Source organism: Phalangium opilio, unplaced genomic scaffold (genome assembly GCF_054372755.1).
Source record: "Phalangium opilio isolate 3A_F unplaced genomic scaffold, DU_Popi_V2 ptg000075l_1, whole genome shotgun sequence".
Lineage (NCBI taxonomy): Eukaryota > Metazoa > Arthropoda > Arachnida > Opiliones > Phalangiidae > Phalangium > Phalangium opilio.
The window spans coordinates 2,234,110-2,251,552 of NW_028324184.1; the positions used below are offsets into that span (position 1 = coordinate 2,234,110).

Sequence of the window (17,443 nt, forward strand, 5' to 3'; positions counted from 1 at the left end):
TCACGAATGAAGGGTGATCTTATTGGTTCGCTTAGAAATGCGCAGAGACAGAATTTTAGTGTCAGAATGTTTTCAGCCAATGAAAAAATGTCACCTTTGAGTTTGTATTTCTGTTCACTAGATGGCGCTTGCTTCATGTTCAGTTTGCCCCTTAACGGGCGTATATATATGGCCAGCTTGTTTATTTTATTTTTAGGTCTATTGCAAAATGGCCCAAAAAGGTGAGGCTACAGTCATGGAATTTGATCATAATGGCAATGTTAGTAACCTGATAAATTTGGCCTAACGCGGCCCTTTTAAAAATAGCTTAATTTGTTTGTTACTTTTGAGTCACGTTTTTCACTTAATTTTAGTGTATGGCATAATATAGACGGCTATGATATGACTATTAGGTTTGATAGCTTGACTATGGTGATGCGACACTATTTTTGCACACTCCAGTGGGCAATGCCCCATACATTTTCAAAAGGGGGTGTCACTGGCCTCATGTCCTATAAGAAAGTTTTCCTATTTCCGACCCCACCTACGGCACCGTAGTCCTCCCAGCATAATCAGGAGTTAGGTAGGGTTGTACTGTACGAAATTGTAAAGGACGCTGCCTCTCTAGCTTAGAAATGGAAGCTAGTTCTCATGCAAATGCAATGGCGCTACGCGGCAGCACTTAACAACCCCCTACCGAAGGTAGGGTCGAGCGCGAGGTACACTGGGAGAGTTACGGTGCCGCGGGTCGCCCATCATAATTTTCAATCCATATCACCTCACCTATGCCTGGTATAGTGTAGGCGCTAGGGAGTCCTCAAATAAAAAGTTCCAAGCTAAATTTTCACGCCATCTATTAATTCATTATGATAATTTTGACATGTACTTAATCACTTATAATTATCATAGTAATCACTTCAAGATCTATAATGATTTAATTACAATATAAAATTTGAAAATTTTCTAATGAAATTATTTATCTTTTCTAACGTCAAAAATTTCTAATAGGTGGCATTAGAAACTTTTTACAAATTTCAATGGATGAAAATGCTGTTTACATGGCTTAAATTATTAGTTTCATACGCCTACACCATGCCAACACTCAATAATTTTCTTTTAAATCATATTACATCCACAAAGCTGTGGATAAATAATCGGATCTTTGCAAAACGTATCGATAATTTATCGATTATCTCCTAACATATAGGTAATTTATCGATTATCTCCTAACATATAGATAATTTATCGATTATCTCCTAACATATAGATAATTTATCGATTATCTCCAAAAAGTATGAATAATTAGTCAATCATCTCCAAACGTATCGATCATTTATTGATTATCTCGAAAAGTATGGATGATTAATCGATAATTTCCAAGCATGGTCGCTTATCTCCAAATGTATGGATAATAAATTGGCTATCTTCACATTTATGGACAATTAATCGATATCCTCCAAAGGTATAATAGATTTTCTCCAAACGTATTATTTATGTCCAAAGCATAAATAATTAATTGATTATCTTCAAATGCAGTGAATTAATTGATTATCTCCCAAAGCATAGATAATTTATCGATTACATCCAAACGTATGGATAATGCATGGAAAATTCTAGCTCTATTTAAGTATTTATATTGGAAATTGGATGGCAAAACTGAAAATAAAACTAAAATTTTAATTACATGATATTTCAAAGGGAATTGATTTATCGCGAACCCACAAATGCTTAAGACAAAAGATAATTAACCTTAATTGTAGATTCATGTTCCTTCTTCGGTATATTATTATTATAAGTAATAGCATTTTCTTCCTTCTTTTGTGAATTGAATTTTTCGTTTGGTGGATCAAAAACCATAAGAATTCCAATGACTTGAAACGCCACTATTAAAAGAGATACTTTCCAAAACATTTCAGGCACTTCTACCAGTAACGATTCTTCAGTAAAATATCTAGAATTAACAAATTTACAATAAAGATTTGATACAATAAGAAAAACCCGCTGTCGACATCACCCTTCATTTGGTCCTGATGATTCCGGAGACAGATTATTCGGGTTTACCAAAAAGGTTTCGAACGAGTTGAAGATAAACCCACCAAGCCCAAAACCGGCGTTTACGAAAGAGCTTGTTGTGCCACCCCAAGCCGGAAACCACTAAAAGAATGCAAATAAAATAAGATAAGATGTACGCTGCTCCCCGCGTCGTCGCTCGCGTGTAATAAGAACTTTCATCAAAATGATATAAAGAATGGGTAGATTTTTCTGATGACTAATATTTTTGTAGCGACTTGGAGCGAAGGCACTCGGCATTGCCCGTCAGCACGTCGGGACATTTTTTATTACCATTCACGCGGACATTATTCCATACAGAAGGGTTTTTAAATTTCTGGCCACCATTTAAAAAGATGGTAACAAATTGAACCCAGCCCGTCTATAGGCTAAAGAAAACCAGTGTACTAAATATTTGCGAAATCGGTTGAAACACATGGACTTTGTTGCACAGAGAAGATTTTTTTACATGTCTGGGCGCCGCACTGTTAAAAATAATGGTTCATAAATGGTATAAAAAGAGTATACACTGTTAAAAATAATGGTTCATAAATGGTATAAAAAGAGTATATCCTCTCCCGCTGCACCATTAATGGTTTAAATTTGGCTAGACAATGGTGTGATTATGGTTTGCTTTAAATGGCAAACCATTGATGGTGTAAGAATGGTTTATCTTAAATTTTTGACTATTCCATGTATGGTTTGATAATGGCATGTTAGGATAAGTGGTTAAAATATGGTTAGGAAATGGTTTATGTTAAAAACTTTTGACCATTCCATACATGGTTTGATAATGGAAAGTTGGATATATGGTTCGAATTTGGTTTAAAAATATTCAACCATTTTTTCTCTATTCCAAATATGGTTTGGTTATGGAAAGTCAGGATATATGGTTAAAATATGGTATAAACATAGTTAAAAATTTTTCTATATTCCATATTAGGTTTGATAATGGAAAATTAGGGTGTATGGTTAAAATTTGGTTCAAAAATAGTTAACAATTTTTACTCTATTCCACAACAGGCATAAAATTGAAACGTTGGTACATTAGTTTAAATTTTAACTGTTGGCGTAGCCATAGTTTTTACCTCTCCGAGTGACGATGACGTCACGGAGAGGTATTTCACTGGGCGAATCTGTCTGTCTGTCACCGCGTTCGCACTTTCCAAATCGGAGCAAACGTGTTCACAATTTCCGGACCGAGTTCGCAGTATACAGAATTTCAGGAAATTTTACTTCCTTGCTTTATCCATCTTATTTAACGCCAATCATTAACTATCCGTTACACCTTCATCTGCTGTCCAACCGCCATTGTTTCACCCAATACCAACCGCTATTTAATAGCTTCTAACAACAACCCTGTGCACTCGCCTTTGGTGTACACCACATACACAATAATCTGTTCTTATTGGCTTCTTACACCACCATTTACTGGTCTTTCGTCTATACCACATAGACACCAATCTGCAACATTGGCCTCTACTCCATCATCGTCGTTGGACTTAAAATGTTTTCTTATCCCTTAGTGTGAATCAATCGCCTTATATACCCTAAATTTACAACAGTTCTGACATAGGTGTTCCCTAGAAGTATAACGTTAAAGATAGCTATGTTTAAAATTATTATAGGAATTAAGTTTCTTAAACCGACTTAACTATAATTAACGTAAAATACTGACGATTAAAATAATTAATATCAGTTATATTTATTTAATTATTTAAGATAAACTTCTTTCTATGTAATGACACAAGTGAGAGTTTATATAGAACGAGTAATGACGATTGCATCTGAATCGAAACGCATATCAAAGTTAATATAAAGCAAGTAGGATGAAAAGATCTCTTACAAAACTACAACATTTTATTTTTGCAGAATATTAAATGGAAATATTTTAAATATTTTTCGGCATTACGATTCTTTTAGTAGTTGTGTAGCTATAAAGCTCTGTTTCATCTCAATGTTGCAAGAATATCTTTTGATATTAACATTTCAAATTTGGTGTTTACTTTTTAATTCAGCTTTACTTTATTTATATACATTGTAAACGTAAATTTGAATCATGTATGTCCGGTTTTCTCATTGGCTAATGGGTCTGGGTCTAGAAAGTAAATCTTTGTTTGAAAGAGTACGCCCTCGTCTCACCCGGAGACGTTTATTTTGGTTTCCCAACTTTTAATGAAACAATTTACTATTTATTTTTTATTACCTCTCCGAGTGAATTATGTCACAGAGAGGTCCTAATTTCGACGTGTGTGTCTGTTGTTACACACCAGGGGACTGCGTTCTCAGTTTTCAAACCGGAGCAAAATGTGTTCTCAATTTCCAAACCGCATATACAGTTCCCGGGAATTTGTAAAATTGTATTCTTCTTACACTTGCTATTACTCCATTGTCTGTCTAACACTACCAACTTCTTGTTTTTGTCCATCCCACATGGACACCAGTCTGTACTTACTGGCTTCTATACACGACCATCATCCGGTCTTTTGTCCATCGCACATGGACACCAGTCTGTATTTACTGGCTTCTATACACGACCATCATCCGATCTTTTATCCATCCCACATGGACACCAGTCTGTATTTACTGGCTTCTAAACACCACCATCATCCGGTCTTTTGTCCATCCCACATGGACACCAGTCTGTACGTACTGGCTTCTATCTCCATCGTCATCGTTAAGGTTAAGACATACGCGGTAATCAGTTAGGGTTACGACAAACTTCTAGCCTCCCAGTGGTGGGGCTTCCGCCAAAGGTTCGCGCAAATGCGCTGTTCTTAACAATACTTGAGATTTGAAACATTTATATACTACCGATTTGAGTAGGACGAAACAGTACGCGTATCCTTCATTTCAAACGTCAATATTAGTCAAGTCTATCAAGATTGTCTAATTATTCTTAATTAAAATGATGTAACGCTCAATAAAGTGAATAATTAACAAAGAAAATATATAATATTAATTATATTTATATTAGAATTTAAGATAATCTGGTTTCTCAACTCAAAATTAATACAGAAAGAGTTAAACAGCTGTAAATGTGTTTGTTTGTGTGTCTGTCCGTTGCTATACTAGTGCACCGCGTTAGCAGTTCGCTTGTGTAAAGAAATCTTACAAAACCTCATTATTTCATTACCTCTCCGTGTGACGTAGTCCAGGAGAGGTTCTGTAACGGCCGTGTCTGTGTGTCTGTCTATGTGTCTGTCTGTGTGTCTGTGTGTCTGTGTGTCTGTGTGTCTGTCTGTTGTTACACCCACGTGACCGCGTTCGCAGTTTGCGTATCGGAGCAAACGTGTTCGCCATTTCCGAACTGCTTTCACAGTCACGGAAATGGCTCCTCTACTTGAGTTCTCATACCACCATCTTCTGGTCTTTGTCCATTCCACTTGGACACCAGTCTGTTCTTACTGGCTTCTAATCACCACCATCTTCTTGGTCTTCGTCCATTCGACTTGGGCACCAGTCTGTACATACTGGCTTCTAATCACCACCATCTTCTGTTCTTTGTCAATCCCACATTGACACCAGTCTGCACTTACACTGGCTACTAACACCACCATCCACTGGTCTTCCGTCTATTCCACATAGACACCAATCTGTATCATTGGCTTCTACTCCATTATCATCGTTTGGTTTTAGGATATACGCGGCGATCAGCTAGGGTTACGAGAAACGTCTAGCCTCCCTAAGGTGGGATCGCCACCAAAGGTTTTCGCAATTGCGCTTTTTCCTTACTATTATAATGGAAACGAATAGTATATATACCCCAAAATCTGAAGGAAGCGGGCAGGAGGGGTACTTTTCACTTTAAACGTCAATATTAGCAAAGTATGAGATAATAATAGGTATAACTTTATTTTAAACGATGTAACTATTATTAATGTTAATTATTGAAGATTAAAATAATTAAAAATAATTATATTTATTTAAATATTAAAGATAAACCTCTCGTGCAAAGAGAGAGAGATTAAATCATTGCCTCCAATATCTACCAAGGCCCGTGAATGCGATATATTTCCTTCATTGCCTCCTATATTTATCAAGGCCCGTGCATTGCGATATATTTTTCAAAACAACAACCAAAATGGGAAGCTCCTCTCAGAAACATAATAATTTCTTTTCTCTGTATATGAATTGAAAATATGGATAATATTGCGCTCCTTCTTTAATGGTATGAATCCTTGCCTGTCTATTAATATTTTACGTAGGAGTAATACGTTCGTTTTGTTTTGATGTGTAAAGTCATCCTACAGAACTATAATATTCCCTTTATCCATAATATAAAGTGAATATGTGGAAATATTTTTCGTAATTATGATGCATTTTGTAGTTTTGTAGCTTTAAAGCTCTGTTTCATTTAGATATTCCAAGGATAGTTTTTAATATTATTATTTGAAATGGCTGTTTATATATTACTTGAGCTATACTACATCTGTATATAGAATAATCCTTGATCTAATGATTTCGTGAAGAAGGCTAAGGTCTGGACTCTGTCGGGTAAATCAAGTATTATCCGCTATAGGCGTAGTGAACCAAAGAGTAAATAATTGTGACCTGAGGTGTAGTAAACTTTGGGTTTTGATGTTCGTGTCTGTAATGAAGGACATTAACGGTTCAGAGTGAGCCGAAAGTTAAATACACGTTTAAATAATCAGGTTTAAATTTTATAATAGAAGAAAGCATCATGGTAGAAATTAGATCACAAAGAAAGGGCTAATCGTAATCGGGTTATAGCTTTGAAGTTTTATTCTTGTTATGGAGCGCATTGACTTCTTGACACGGAGAGGTAATATTTTGGTTTTCCCAACTTGTTTTTTTCCTAATATAAAGTGATTGTATGGAAATATTTCCGTAATTTCGATGCCTTTAGTAGTTTTGTAGCTTTAAAGCTTTGTTTCATTTTGATATTTCAAGGATAATCTTAAATATTATTATTTGAAATGGCTGTTTATATATTACTTAAGCTATACTACATCTGTATATAGAATAATCCTTGCTTTAGATAATACAAAAAGAACGCGAAGGCTTATACTTTGTCGATTAACTCCATTCTAGCTTCCAAGAGGCTGGACTACAGGAGTACGCCACGACTCCCAGGCCTAGAGAATCAAAGAGTAGACAATTGAGGCCCGAGGTGAATTAAAATATGGGTTTTGTTATTCGTCTCTGTAATGAAGAGACATTAACGGTTCAGAGTGAGCCGAAAATCAAATATACATTTAAATAATCGGGTTTCGATTTCAAACTAAAATAAAGCTATATGGTGGCCATCGGATTATTGAAAGGTCCGGTCGTAATCAGTTTCTAGCTACTATGAATATAGTTGGGGTGAAACGAGAGGATGGTGTTTACATGGCAATCGAGATGTTAATGTAGCTTTCATCATAAAGGGTATAAATATCATCCATGATGGGAATAATAACGGTTAAAATATCATTGATTATGGGAATAATAACGGTTAAAATATCATTGATAATGGGAATAAAAACGGTTTAAAAAACATCCATGATGGGATTAATAACGGTTTAAAAAATATCCATGATGGGAATAATAACGGATAAAATATCCATGATGGGAATAATAACGGATAAAATATCATCGATTATGGGAATAATAACGGTTTAAAAAACATCCATGATGGGAATAATAACGGTTTAAAAAATATCCACGATGGGAATTATAACGGTTAAAATATCGTCCATGATAGGCATAATAACGGTTAAAAGAACATCCATGATGGGAATAATAACGGGTTAAATAACTTCCATGGTGGGAATAATAACGGGTTAAGAAACATCCATGATGGGAATAATGATGGTTTAAATAACATCCATGGTGGGAATCATAACGGGTTAAGAAACATCCACGATGGGAATAATAACGGTTAAAATATCGTCCACGATAGGCATAATAACGGGTTAAATAACATCCATTGTGGGAATAATAACGGGTTAAGAAACATCCATGATGGGAATAATGATGGTTTAAATAACATCCATGATGGGAATAATGATGGTTTAAAAAACATCCATGATGGGAATGATATTGGTGCTGTACCGATCCATTACATGTTTCCATAATGGTTTAAATAACATCCATGATGGGAATGATATTGGTCCTGTACCGATCCATTACATATGCCCATAAGGGTTCAAAACCAAACCGGATAGGGTTTGGTTTTCTGACAAAAGTGATATATCCATTAATGGAATAGAAGTAAACCATTATTTTTTACAGTGCGTTTATTAAGATGGCGGCGGATTGGAAAAATCAGCCTTCTAGGGCAAGCGGTTTGGGCTAGGCGTTGATTATCAGTCAGTGACCCAGGGCCGTCGAGAGAGGGGGGAAATTCGGTCCATTTTCCCGGAGCCCGTACCTCTCGGGGGCCCGGCCGGGTCTCGACCTTTGTTTATTCTAGTGGATAATGGTTGTGAAAATGTAAATATATAATTTAAAAAATGTTTTCTTCAACTGAGTTTTAAGGGACTGCAAAGTGGTCGCCGGACCGTTGAATTTGTTTTGAAAACGTCACCCGACCCGTCCCTCCACAATCATTGACGTAAATCATTGTTGTAAAACGCGTCAAAGAGGAATTATTTCGTAATTGTAAAGCGGCTCCTCACATCAGGTTAATCTCTCTTGTGACTGGTAGTGAGCCGCCCCGCACCGGCGTTTCCCCGTCCCCACTTCCGAGAGTCCTAAACCGCCGCTGTGTTCGCTAGAACCAGCGATCGCACCAATAGCAAAGGAGCTGTGATTGGTCCAATTGTATCACCTGTCGGTTAAGGCTCAATAACACAAAAATAGGAAAATTCCTTAACACTGTTTTCACCGGGGGGGGGATTGTGACGTGAATAACAACTTTTTCCAAATAAAAATTCTGACCTTTTAACAGACCGTTTAAACAGTAAAAGGCCAAAAAGAGAATAAAGAGTGTATAGTTTTTAACTTGAGAATTCTCTTAAATACCTCTCAGTTCCTTATTCTGTCCATTTCTCAATTATTATGAATCACTGAAACTAAAATTTAAACGGAGGTTTAAGCAGGAGTTCATAATAGCCCGAAGTACGAAACTGATTAAAAAACCCGTAACAAAGTTTCACCGTAAAGCTCAGCGGATTCATACACCGCTTAACTCCCAAAGAAATAGTTACCCCATTTTTTAGCGCCCACGCGCATTAACTTACACACTTCCGGTTTAGCACTATTTTTATCTTGTGATTTTGGGAGCGAAAATGGCTCACGTCTGCTTCTGTCGGAATGGTGTAAATTAAGCCTTGGCTAAGAAGTTGGCTTTTAGTCGGGGTTTCTAGTTTTCTACAGAACATTTAAACGATCGTCAATGATGTTTTGTTGTGATATGTGTGAGTGAGAATTCTGAAAAACGCTTTGGACAAATTTATTCCCAGTATCTTTAATATAAGAATTGCAACGTGTTTCTACGTCCACCATATCGCCATTTTCCTTTTCGACGTAGGTCCCAGCCAACGGAAGTTTTGGAACGAAAACCAAGGAGCATAGATACCACTACGATATATTGTATGGTCCATAAACAGGCTAATCCATTCTATGCGCAACGACAGAATCTTGTTCGCAATTTTTACCATTAGCTCTATGGCCAGTTTCATACTTCCCCCCCCCGAAGGGAGGTTATTATGAACTCCTGGTTTAAGTTTCGTTTCTCACGGGAATAACATAGGCCGCGGAAAAACTTCAACATTTTTACAGTTGTTTCTTTGCTGTGAACAATCGGGCAATTAGATAATAAGCTGATAAGTCATATACCAACAGTTTCCTAATTTCAAAGCTGATGATTATGGGTTTAGGCAAAGTAGTCTTAGAATTTAACAACACAACAAGTATTAAGGTTAAGAACAGCGTCTCGCAGTCGCTCATAAATGGGTTGCTTAATTGTAACTTGATATTTTGTTAGTTGAAATTAAAGAAGCCAAAAGAGTATCATATGTGAACTTCAAAACTAATTATTCGTACAAAACAATAACTTGTAAAAATATGACAAGCTTCGCTTTGGACCTGCTACACGTAAAAACAGTTTAAATCGATAATTCGATCCGATATTCGACAAGGCCATTTTCACTATTCGATACGAATATCGAATAGCGAGCTTAGTAAATTTAGGTCCTTGGCACTAGAGAGACCCACCTTATTTTAAAAAATATCATCGCAATTTTGTTTCCCGTTAAAACCTACCAGAAAGTGCCTAAGAACATTTTAAAAAATAATTGACGACCAATGAGAAGAAGTATTTTGAAATTTAGGAGCTCCTAAATGTTTTTCTCCTTGCCTTGTATTAACTATTCGCGAATATTAGAGTTACTACCCGATTATTAGTGGATAGTTAAGCCTAGTATTCGCAAGTATTAGGGTTGGTTAACTATTCGCGAATACTAGGAGTAACTATTATCGATTAATCGGTTAGTAAAAAAAATTAATTAGGCCTAACTATTCGGTATTCGATTTGGAATAAACTATTCGATACTGTATTTTATAAGGACATTTTTTTGGTATTCGGTAACCGGTTCGATACCCAAACAGTGGTATTCACACACCCCTACGTAAAATGTTCTCAGATCCCATTCAAAGCCAAGTTTTATATAAAATTTTGTCATTTCCTTTATTGGTTATAATGTTGTTATTGTCTCATTTTTGCTGTGCTATACTTGGCTATAGCCAAGTGACAATATATTTTTTACATAAAGCGTATAAAATTCAAAAATATTTATATGAAACTTGGTCGTACATGGTATCTCAGGATTCCAAAGCAAAGCTTTGCATATTTTTGCACTTTAGTGTTTTTGTTAAGATCTCCACTTCTTTTCATAGGTATAGTTTTTAAAGTGAGAACTAGAGAAATGTTTAAAGAAATTTCAGTATTTTAAACTTTTCCTTCATGATGTCTCCCATGATTAAAGCTGAAGAAAGTCCCACTCCAATCCAGGCCAAGAAACCATACGTAAGAAGCAGATAGTAAAAACCCGATTTCAAAGTAACACATGATACAGCAGTCATACTTCTGAAATTTCCGATGTGAAGTTGCAATGTCATTAGTGTGGTTTTCGTAATGTTAAACGTTTTTTAGATTTTTAACAACATCAACAGTTTCCCAGTTCTGAGAGCCAAAAATACTTAATCAATGGGTTAGTTGTCATTGTAAAATTACAGCGGTATTGGTTGTTTACGGACACTTGGGTTTTCTTCAAAATTTTCCGTGTTTTTCCGCTACCGATTTCTCGCTTTAATCTGCTTTTTGGTTTTTATTCCTAAATTATTTTGTATTTAGTGAACTTCATCACTAAGGTTACTTCTTTAGAGAAAGACCCATTTAAAATCACTGTAAAAGCGGGGGGGGGGGGTGTCGAAAACCTAGTGAATTCCAAAGAACGGCGTTCGCTTGGAAGGGACTCAAAAAGTACATTTATTTTCCGGTAAATTAACAACAATAACAATGAAGCCCTTTATTAGTTTTTACCACGCTTTTTATCTGGTTTCCTCTAAATTTTAGTGTTCAAAATGCTTACATGTATATCACAGCGCCAAGTGTAAGAACTTGTTTGGTGCCTAGATGTGGTGCAAGGTAACCACCTAAAGCAGTGAGACTTCCCTGACCCAGCATGAAGAAACCATTAATGAGAACGATGTAACTTGAGTCGAACCACGGTTCCACCTTGAAGCGCAGAAATGAAGACACGTATAGGGCTCGGGGTTTTTTGATCGATTTTTTCGAAAAATACGATTAACTACAAATAATCGAAAACTATTCAGAAGTTTATTCGTTTAAACAATACAACAATTTTAGATGCTATTTTTTGAGATTGAATAATCTTAGTAAGATTTTTACCGACAAATGTATTCAATCGACAAAATTTTCCGAAAAAAAATTATGTAGAAAAAAGGGTCGTACTCTACGTTCGGTTAAATTAAAAATATTTTCTATTTTCTAAATCCACTTGCTTTGAAGTTTAACTTTAAGCGTAATATTTTGAAATTTAAGCTTTGAAAAAAATATCCAAATCATTTTTTTGTAGTATACATTCATCTGGAATATTGTCACTATTATTTTTTATCAGAATTTAACATGTATACGTTTTTCTCCGTATCAGTTATTTATGATAAGATCGCCAAACTCACTTATTGTTACTATCTTTTCGATAAAACCCAATTCCAAAAAGCCATAGTTATTACGTTAGTGGACTATATAGCAAAATACTTTCCTCCAAACACCAAAAAAAGTATATCTGTGATACTTTTGCTATAGGGATCTCGCGATACCACCTTAAACTAGTAGCAAAATTACACAGGTTTTAGTAGGCAAACTGAATTAAGTGTTTATGAACTTAACGTCTTTGATTACCTGGCTTGAAAATTACTTTTCCTTACCACATCGTCGAAATGGCGATAAAAGCAACAATTAATATGTAACATCAGAAGGGAATAATAGATAATGCTATCTTTTTATTTCGAAAATGGATGCCTTCGATTCTTGTTGCGAAACCCATCCATATTATTTAAACACGTGTCAATGGCGTCTGCGTGGAAATTTCAACCCATCACAGCCCTTAAGTTTTCCCAAAAACTGCCACTGCCAATGAAATACCTTAAGTTTGATTTGGATTGCCCAGTGAGCGAGCTTAGGAGAGATAGGAGGAGATTTCTTTGGCAGCTGAATTCGGACACAGACATTACCTCCAATATTTTAATTGCCCACTTCTCTAGTTTAGCAGACGATGTGCCCTTGTCAATGGTCATGGACCCGGTTATTTAGTCCGGTTTAAAAAATCCTTATTTCCCTTCCTGGTCCGCCATAACCGAAAGACGTGACGTCATGCGAGACTGCACAGTACGAATTTACTTTCGTCATCGCGAAAATTCGCCTCAGAAAAGAGCCATCTAACGGTTACTAAGCGCAAATTCAAAATGTCACAAAAAATGCTTCTGTTGTACATTTCAAGGCCTAGTATTAGAGAAGGCAGTGATATTTCAGAGAGTCACACACTTGAAACATCTTATGATCATTTACTTCTAAAAGACTTCTCTATTCCGTTTTTATTAACTTATGATATGAATACTCATCCTTTATTAACTTTGGAAAGAGTTTCATGGTACAGTGGAGTAAAGTCTCAAGATCTCGCTTTATACAAACTATAAAATGTATCCAGTCTTTCGACTTCATACCCAATCTTCGTTACTCGTCCTTTATAAACTTTGACTACAGATTTTTCCGTTAAGAGAGGTTTTTCTCAAATAATTTATTAAAATTATATGATATTAATTAATTTTATCTGAAGTTACTTATTATTCTTCTTGTTGTATCGTTTTAAGATTCGTTTTTCCTAAAGTATGCCTCTTTCGCGAGTGTCTGAAAGACCTTAAAATTGTGTAGTTAAATTGTTGATGACAGTTAATAGAATAGTGTTCAGTACAGTTTTTCAGATATCCGTCAACTGTGAATACGATTCGGAAATAGAGAACTCTTTGGTTCAGATTAGGAAACTGCGAACGCAATTCCCTGGGGTGTAATAACATTCAGACAGACCAACAATTCAGAACGTTTCAAAAACTATCATCACTCAGTGAAGTAAAAAATCTAGCCTCTATATTGGCTTCAATATGAGTCCAATATATCGGTTAGAAATTTGCTTAAATGAGGGTTTGATTTTAGTCCTATATCGGTTAGAAATTTGTCCAATGTGGGCTTGATTGATGTGTGAATAATATCCTGACCATTTCTGGGTAATAACTGATCCCTTAATAGATGATTCTAAATCCAATTTTGGATGAGACTCCAAATCTGGCTTTTTATTCGACAATCCCTCTTTGGACACTAGTTACGTTATCCAAAAATAGATGAAAAACTGTGCTGTCTCAGAGTTAGCCGTTTGGATCCACTTACATCCAGTTTTGGACAACATTTTTTAATAGTGCACGCCTTGGGAAATATTCAAGTGCTAATAGAGTAATGATGAGGGTACTATTTATCGTGTATGTGATTCGATTTAGTAACCTTGTTTTTAATGTTCTCATGTTACCACGCTTTGTTGTACACTTCTCTCGAAGATAAGTATTATATACTTCTGATAATATTGACAATCACAATGTTTTTATTGATAGTTCATTCCATTATCAGGTTTTTAAATACTATTACTTGTCAATGATTAAAACTTTGCGTTTTTTCGTTAATATATACTTTAGAAAATTTAAAAATTATCAAAGTTTATCGTTAAAAAATAATAGTGGCGGCTACTCGTCCAAATACTAATCGATAAAAGAAACCAAAACCACATTTGTATCAAGAAATGTATGGATCATAATTTTTTATTCGAAATCGAATACAACGTATCGCAAAAAAACTTTTTTGAGTAAAATTCTTCTGATTATGTTGAAAATTTTAGTTTTTCGGAAAAAATACTTACGATTAATAATTGCATCAATCTACCTTTTTCCAAATCAAAACGAGACGAAATACTTATATATAATCTTCGTTTTACAAATTTTGGTATGTTAATATGTTTGAATAATAGTTAACCGATCCCCGAGCCCTAGACACGTAAGGGTTGATTCCACCGACCGTATAAAAGTTGCCGTAACTTAGAGCTATGATGAAACTTCCAAAGATCGACATAAGACCCTTGGTTTTGTAACTGAATGAAATCATCTTCCACCTAGAAGTAGTCTGTGTTTACTACAAACCTTTAAAAACCGAGACATCAATCAAAGACGTTCTTAGGTAGACTATACACAAAGCAGAAAATTAGTTCGCACCAACCTAGATCTCATAACACCTAGCTCACACAACTCAAAAAAATTCGACTGCATTCAATGAGCTAAACTTTGGAGGAAACAGTTAGACGGAGAGGTATCGCTATATCTATAACTTTGTCCCTGTACCCCCATGAACAGCATCGAACTCCTCCCAGCATTCTAGGCAATTCGTTGAGCAGCTTCATTTCACACAAAATGTGAGAACAGCTTCGAAAATGGGGATACGCGTCGGCACTTGCTGCGCCCCTAGCGAATCGCAAGGCATTTTGGGAGGTGTTTATTGTTTACAAGGGTAGTGTGCTTTTATTTCTGTTACGTACAATCCCTTTATTATAGCCTAAGGTACAGCTTGTACACCTATTTCGTAGGCGACTGGCCTCTCGGCTCGCTTGGTTTGCGATAAAAGTGTTTTCAAGTGGACTTTAGCTGCGTGTTTCATCAAAATATTGAGCTGGTTTTTTTTTCAACTGCGCAAAAACACTACGTAATCGTAATTTCTCTTGTCCATTAAAATAAGGGAAGCCTCAATTGAAATGTAGAGGAAAATCGTGGGAGCTCATGATCTAACACAAGTATTGCAGCTACTATGATTATGCAGTGTGGAAGAGATTGTTGCTGCACTGTCGACTGAAAAGTAATTGGTTCGATCAGAAGTAAGATAAGGGACTAGAAGTATCGAGGTAACCAAATTCTTCACTTGGCGGAAGTGAATATTCTTTGATAACACACCAAAAGTTGGCCCTCTGGTAGCGGTTTCTGAATTTCCCTTCCAAAACGTGAAACTCTCGCGGCGGTAGCCGGCCGAACTAGATTCAGGCACCCGCGTCCGTGTTCCGCGGCTTTAGGTTGAGGGGAAAGGGGTAGAAATTTCTGGGGACTCGACCAATTTTTTTCTCTCTAGTGTAGGCACGATGGAAGCGGCATAAAATCCTCAAATTTGTTCACTAGTGCCAGGATCTATTACCAATGCTAGAGCACTTTACTTCAAGTCCCTTATCTTACTTCTGGTTCGATAAATCTCAGCTCCATAACACCCAATATGAAACTGCATAAAAATTGACATTTTGACCACTTATTATTAGGTTAGATTTAGGTTAGTTTATTTTATTTTAGGCTAGGTAAGGTCAAGCTAATTTAGTAGAGGATGGCGTAGGTTATTTTAGGGTAATATGGGTTGGGTTTGGTTATTTTAGGCCAGGTTATGTTAAGATACAGTTGCGTTATAACTATTCACATGAAATAAGGTTTTACTTGACTAGTTAGACCACAGGGAGTTAAGAAAATAGTAAAAACATTTCGTCCTCCTGAACTGGCTCAAAACTACTTCTGAATCCTTAAATACCCTTATCTCTAAGAGACCGTCCATAAACAACGTCACACTCTTATGGGGGGGAGGGGGTTTCTAAATTTGTGACGGTCCGTGACAAGGGGGAGGGAGGGGTTCTTCGATGCGTGACGTCACATTTAGCATTGATTTTGTTACGAAGTCAGTAAGAGGCCGATTGGCTCTCTTATGTTATAGAAAAAGAAACACATCATTCCAAAGTTCACCGTTACAATAAATTACCAAAATTGTTATTCCAGAATCGCTTAAATAGTAAAAAATTGAAGCAATTATCTACTATTTACACCTTAGTATAGTCAATTTAAATAGCGCATTTAAAATACACAGCTTAAACTCTCTTATGTTTCTGTTTATTCGCCCCTATTACTAGTGAGGATGATTCAAATCCCCCTGCCGATTGAAAAGGTTGAGTTTCTTTGGCAAATTTTCTAAAAATCATGCTCGATTAGTCTGTTTTCGGTGACAGTGTCGAAGCCTATAAAGTGTGCCCCTTTAACTAAGCTTAGGGCTCGGGGATCGGTTAACTATTATTCAAACATATTAACATACCAAAATTTGTAAAACGAAGATTATATATAAGTATTTCGTCTCGTTTTGATTTGGAAAAAGGTAGATTGATGCAATTATTAATCGTAAGTATTTTTTCCGAAAAACTAAAATTTTCAACATAATCAGAAGAATTTTACTCAAAAAAGTTTTTTTGCGATACGTTGTATTCGATTTCGAATAAAAAATTATGATCCATACATTTCTTGATACAAATGTGGTTTTGGTTTCTTTTATCGATTAGTATTTGGACGAGTAGCCGCCACTATTATTTTTTAACGATAAACTTTGATAATTTTTAAATTTTCTAAAGTATATATTAACGAAAAAACGCAAAGTTTTAATCATTGACAAGTAATAGTATTTAAAAACCTGATAATGGAATGAACTATCAATAAAAACATTGTGATTGTCAATATTATCAGAAGTATATAATACTTATCTTCGAGAGAAGTGTACAACAAAGCGTGGTAACATGAGAACATTAAAAACAAGGTTACTAAATCGAATCACATACACGATAAATAGTACCCTCATCATTACTCTATTAGCACTTGAATATTTCCCAAGGCGTGCACTATTAAAAAATGTTGTCCAAAACTGGATGTAAGTGGATCCAAACGGCTAACTCTGAGACAGCACAGTTTTTCATCTATTTTTGGATAACGTAACTAGTGTCCAAAGAGGGATTGTCGAATAATAAGCCAGATTTGGAGTCTCATCCAAAATTGGATTTAGAATCAT

The 17,443-nt window shown here is 35.7% G+C and overlaps 1 protein-coding gene and 2 long non-coding RNA genes across 7 annotated transcripts; 2 read left to right on the forward strand and 1 right to left on the reverse strand.

Annotated features, from left to right (window-relative positions):
• Window positions 1–992: 992 nt before the first annotated feature.
• On the forward strand, window positions 993–2,625 carry LOC149658756 (uncharacterized). Of its 3 annotated transcripts, XR_016369914.1 has the most exons (4): window positions 993–1,186; window positions 1,247–1,441; window positions 1,541–2,194; window positions 2,264–2,622. It is a non-coding gene; the product is annotated as an uncharacterized LOC149658756 (long non-coding RNA). The 3 variants fall into 3 exon arrangements; XR_016369915.1 differs by having other exon boundaries at window positions 1,247–2,164; window positions 2,264–2,625; XR_016369913.1 differs by having other exon boundaries at window positions 1,247–2,194; window positions 2,264–2,623.
• On the reverse strand, window positions 1,295–9,356 carry LOC149658757 (uncharacterized). Of its 3 annotated transcripts, none has more exons than XR_016369912.1 (4): window positions 8,998–9,130; window positions 1,994–2,133; window positions 1,729–1,930; window positions 1,295–1,635 (listed from the first exon to the last, which is right to left on the reverse strand). XR_016369912.1 is itself a non-coding variant. In XM_089844388.1 (4 exons), exons 1-4 carry the CDS (start codon window positions 9,354–9,356, stop codon window positions 1,603–1,605), a joined length of 516 nt encoding a protein of 171 aa, XP_089700514.1. In that variant the 3' UTR covers window positions 1,295–1,602. The 3 variants fall into 3 exon arrangements, 2 of the variants coding, with proteins under 2 accessions (XP_089700514.1, XP_089700513.1); XM_089844388.1 differs by lacking the exon at window positions 8,998–9,130 and adding an exon at window positions 9,216–9,356; XM_089844387.1 differs by lacking the exon at window positions 8,998–9,130 and adding an exon at window positions 9,216–9,356 and having other exon boundaries at window positions 1,295–1,647.
• A 1,877-nt stretch (window positions 9,357–11,233) lies between these two features.
• On the forward strand, window positions 11,234–15,099 carry LOC149658758 (uncharacterized). The gene is made up of 5 exons (XR_016369916.1): window positions 11,234–11,474; window positions 11,552–11,737; window positions 14,661–14,773; window positions 14,833–14,902; window positions 14,964–15,099. It is a non-coding gene; the product is annotated as an uncharacterized LOC149658758 (long non-coding RNA).
• The last annotated feature ends 2,344 nt before the right edge of the window (window positions 15,100–17,443 follow it).